Genomic DNA, 5,303 nt, shown 5'->3' on the forward strand with positions numbered 1-5,303 from the left:
TTAAGCAATTAGAAAACAGTCTGGGTATACTAATCATTACGTTAAGCAATTAGAAAACAGTCTGGGTACACTAATCATTATGTTAAGCAATTAGAAAACAGTCTGGGTACACTAAGCAATTAGAAAACAGTCTGGGTTTACTAATCATTAAGTTAAGCAATTATAAAACATTTTCTAGTTCCATGCAAGCACGGTAATAGCACTTTAGAAGATCAATTTAGATATAATTACAGTGGCATCACTTCATATTTTAAAAAGTTATAAGTGACTTTGTTTAGTTGTATCAGAAAAACAAACATTTATTACACTGGAGTACTGATCAAATTTTTTGTTTTTTATTAACTCTAGACCTGATCTCATTGACTGGAGATCACTAAAAACAAATTCTCCTCGTAAGAACCTGGAACTGGCATTTACAATAATGGAGAGGGAGTATGGAGTAACGAGACTTCTAGATCCAGAAGGTTGGTTGATGTAATGCTTCTCATTAAATGTGTCCATTAGAAAATGTCACTGAATAATGTTTATTCATGTAGAAGGACCTGTTTATTAATTTACTAACAAGAAAGAGTAAGAGAAAATGTTAATATAATGGAAAAAGTATAACATTTTATGTTTTTTTATATCTCTACAAAGATTTAAGACAACCTTTTTTTTTTACTCTTGTCAATTGATAAAATTTAATTAGTATTGACATAATAGAATCCTAGTGACCTTGTAGCTATCAGTTTTAAAACAAAGTTATTAATTAAACAAATGGAAAGCACACTCTGGAAATTCTAGCTCTGTGTGGTACGAGTTCCATTTCTTAAGATTAAAGTCTTTCAATATTCAGTAGTTTTACCTTATGCTGTGAATTTACTAGCTCTTTATGACAAGAAAAAATTTTATATTACACAAAATGGTAGTCCAAATTACAAGCTTTGCATAGGAGTACTGGTAAGGGGGGAGACTTGCTGGGACTAAAGCTACTCCAGAATATGTCTTAGCTTTTCCTGTAGCTCTCGACGATATGTACTTACTGTTAAAGCTGATTTACTTCCTAAATACTATAGTATGTGTACCTACAAGGTTTAGAGCATAGCCTTCACCAGGAAGAGGATATCACTACCCGTGGTACTATAGTATGTGTGCCTACAAGGTTTAGAGCATAGCCTTCACCAGGAAGAGGATATCACTACCCGTGGTGCTATAGTATGTGTGCCTACAAGGTTTAGAGCCTAGCCTTCACCAGGAAGAGGATATCATTACCCGTGGTACTATAGTATGTGTGCCTACAAAGTTTAGAGCATAGCCTTCACCAGAAGAGGATATCACTACCCATGGTACTATAGTATGTGTGCCTACAAGGTTTAGAGCATAGCCTTCACCAGGAAGAGGATATCACTACCCATGGTACTATAGTATGTGTGCCTACAAGGTTTAGAGCATAGCCTTCACCAGGAAGAGGATATCACTACCCGTGGTACTATAGTATGTGTGCCTACAAGGTTTAGAGCATAGCTTTCACCAGGAAGAGGATATCACTACCCGTGGTACTATAGTATGTGTGCCAACAAGGTTTAGAGCATAGCCTTCACTAGGAAGAGGATATCACTACCCATGGCTTTGCACGAAGTAAACTTAACAAATATTGATATTGATTTCTCCAAGTTTTACAGAATGAAATGTTGTATCTGTTTGCATGCTACATTTTTATTTATATTTTTCATCCAGAAAACCGATTACAACAATAACACTTAATTGGAAAGTGTTTTTAACACATTTTTATTTCTAGAAATAGATGAATATTTACTAAATGGAAATATAATAAAACATGGGAGAAATGCCAGAACTTCACATAACCATTTCAGAAAGTTTGATGGTGTTTCTAAAGTAGATGCAACTTTTTTATATCTTAAATTCTGCTTTTATTATGCTTCTAAATAATCTTATTTTAACATTTTTTCTGGAAATGATTACAGCTTTACTAAAGTATCTTTTATCCTTCAGATGTTGATACTCCTGAGCCAGATGAGAAATCCCTCATCACATACATCTCTTCCCTCTATGATGTGTTTTCTGAAATTCCAACCCATCACCCACTTGCTGATGATGTATGTTTTTTAATTACATTACTTCTTGTATATTTTGTCATGTATTGATAAAATGTTTACATACCGGAATCAATTTGAATTATTAAATTGTTGATTTCTCAGTTTAACAGTATTTACTCATTTTGACCAATCAACTTACTGATGCAATTGCAGGATTAGTTGAAAGGTTGTTAGAATTAAAAAAAAATTAATCCATCTTAAATACATAATGCTGAGAATTAACAATTGGTTATTCATTGTTTCACAGGAAAAGCAGAGAAAACTGGAGGAATACATAGAACTGGCTAGCATATTACACCTTTGGATGCAGGAAATGATAATGAAGCTACAAGATCGAACCTTTAAAAATACTCTGGTAGAGCTGAAAGTAAGTATATGAAACAGAACCTTCTCCGTTTCTCCTTCAACCATATTTAGAACAATTGATTAGTTCAGAAAAAATGTTTGTTTTTTAAAAAAGAAAGTAATCTTTTTGAATTGTTGTTTTGTGATACCATTGTTTGATATAACTAAATATACAAAATAACTGTATATTTTTCAGTGATTCCCAGGTAATTATAGTGTTGGATTAAATCCAGGACTATTTACTATGATTGTATGGTTAATGTAGTTAGAACTATTAATAACTGTACTTGCCTGATCCATAGGCTCTACTAGCAGAATGTAATAGATTCAGAACAGAAGATATTCCACCAAAACTTCATGATAAACAGAAAATCTCCAGTCTACATAGAGAGCTGCAGGTAAAGAGTACTTCTGATTAATTAACATTATTGAATAAAATGATCAATCTAATACATGTGACTCAGGTAGTTATCATGATCAAACCCTTATAGTAATTCATTTCAGACCACTTCAAGTTGCTAAGTTCAGTAACGTGGTCAGCACACCACAAGTAGTTCAGTTTGTTAACATGGTCAGCACACCACAACTAGTTCAGTTTGCTAACATAATCAGCACACCACAAGTAGTTTGGTTTGTTAACATAGTCAGCACACCACAAGTAGTTCAGTTTGTTAACATGGTCAGCATACCACAAGTAGTTCAGTTTGTAAACATGGTCAGCATACCACAACTAGTTCAGTTTGTTAACATGGTCAGCATACCACAAGTAGTTTGGTTTGCTAACATAATCAGCACACCACAAGTAGTTTGGTTTGTTAACATGGTCAGCATACCACAAGTAGTTCAGTTTGTTAACATGGTCAGCATACCACAACTAGTTCAGTTTGTTAACATGGTCAGCATACCACAAGTAGTTCAGTTTGTTAACATGGTCAGCACACCACAAGTAGTTTGGTTTGTTAACATGGTCAGCATACCACAAGTAGTTCAGTTTGTTAACATGGTCAGCACACCACAAGTAGTTCAGTTTGTTAACATGGTCAGCATACCACAAGTAGTTTGGTTTGGTAACATGGTCAGCATACCACAAGTAGTTCAGTTTGTTAACGTAATCAGCACACCACAAGTAGTTCAGTTTGTTAACATGGTCAGCATACCACAAGTAGATCAGTTTGTAAAGATGGTCAGCATACCACAACTAGTTCAGTTTGTTAACGTAATCAGCACACCACAAGTAGTTCGGTTCGGTAACATGGGCAGCACACTGCAAGTAGTTCAGTTTGCTAACATGGTCAGCATACCACAAGTAGTTCAGTTTGTTAACATAATCAGCACACCACAACTAGTTCAGTTTGTTAACATGGTCAGCACACCACAACTAGTTCAGTTTGTTAACATGGTCAGCATAACACAAGTAGTTTGGTTTGGTAACATGGTCAGCATACCACAAGTAGTTCAGTTTGTAAACATGGTCAGCATACCACAAGTAGTTCAGTTTGCTAACATGGGTCAGCACACCACAACTAGTTCAGTTTGTTAATGTAATCAGCACACCACAAGTAGTTTGGTTTGTTAACGTAATCAGCACACCACAAGTAGTTTGGTTTGTTAACATAATCAGCACACCACAAGTAGTTCAGTTTGTTAACATGGTCAGCACACCACAAGTAGTTCAGTTTGTTAACATGGTCAGCACACCACAAGTAGTTTGGTTTGTTAACATAATCAGCACACCACAAGTAGTTCAGTTTGTTAACATGGTCAGCACACCACAAGTAGTTCAGTTTGTTAACATGGTCAGCACACCACAAGTAGTTTGGTTCGGTAACATGGGCAGCACACCACAAGTAGTTCAGTTTGTTAACATAATCAGCACACTACAAGTAGTTTGGTTCGGTAACATGGGCAGCACACCACAAGTAGTTCGGTTCGGTAACATGGGCAGCACAATGCAAGTAGCTCCCTTTACCCAATGATGACCCAATACTATGATTCAAAATATTGTAATCATTAAAATCAGACCTTGCCTGCTATAAAAGTTGCTGTTATTGTTTTTTTTAGTTAACCTTTTATTATGTTCAATAATTTCCTCACTAAACAGTAATCAAAGTTTATCAGCCGAGATTTTCTAAACAGCTAGTACTTGAAAGTTATTTATACATTTTTAATAGAATCTTAAGAAGTACTGGTTTTACATCTAGTTTTAAGACTTTTTTCCTTCCTTACAGCAACTCTTCCAAGGAGAAAGTTCTTTACATATAGAACCAGAGTTGAAAATTAACACAATTGAGAGTAATTGGAATCAACTTATGATAGCACTTCAAGACAAAGACCAGGCAATTCATGATGAAATTAGCAGGTACATTTTGTAATCTTTACTGAATGTAAAACAGGTTATGTCAAATACATGTTTTATAACAGGTATTAAATATAAAACAGGTTATGTCAAATACATGTTTTATAACAGGTATAAAATATAAAACAGGTTATGTCAAATACATGTTTAATAACAGGTATTAAATATAAAACAGGTTATGTCAAGTACACATTTTATAACAGGTACTAAATATAAAACAAGTTATAGTAGGTATATGTTTAGTAACAGGTACTAGATATAAAACAAGTTATAGTAGGTATATGTTTAGTAACAGGTACTAGATATAAAACAAGTTATAGTAGTTATATGTTTAGTAACAGCTACTAGATATAAAACAAGTTATAGTAGGTATATGTTTAGTAACAGCTACTAGATATAAAACAAGTTATAGAAGGTATATGTTTAGTAACAGGTACTAAGTATAAAACAAGTTATAGTAGGTATATGTTTAGTAAAAGGTACTAAATATAAAACAAGTTATAGTA

General features: G+C 34.0%; 1 protein-coding gene across 1 annotated transcript; it reads left to right on the top strand.

Annotated features, from left to right (window-relative positions):
* Positions 1-348: 348 nt before the first annotated feature.
* LOC106477397 (plectin-like) lies at positions 349-4,800 on the top strand (the record flags this gene model as incomplete). The annotated part of the gene is made up of 5 exons (XM_013937971.1): positions 349-464; positions 1,993-2,096; positions 2,344-2,463; positions 2,744-2,839; positions 4,670-4,800. Coding segments are annotated over 5 exons (567 nt in total), but the record flags the coding sequence as incomplete, so codon positions are not given.
* Positions 4,801-5,303: the final 503 nt, after the last annotated feature.

This window comes from Limulus polyphemus, unplaced genomic scaffold (genome assembly GCF_000517525.1).
Source record: "Limulus polyphemus unplaced genomic scaffold, Limulus_polyphemus-2.1.2 Scaffold14786, whole genome shotgun sequence".
Lineage (NCBI taxonomy): Eukaryota > Metazoa > Arthropoda > Merostomata > Xiphosura > Limulidae > Limulus > Limulus polyphemus.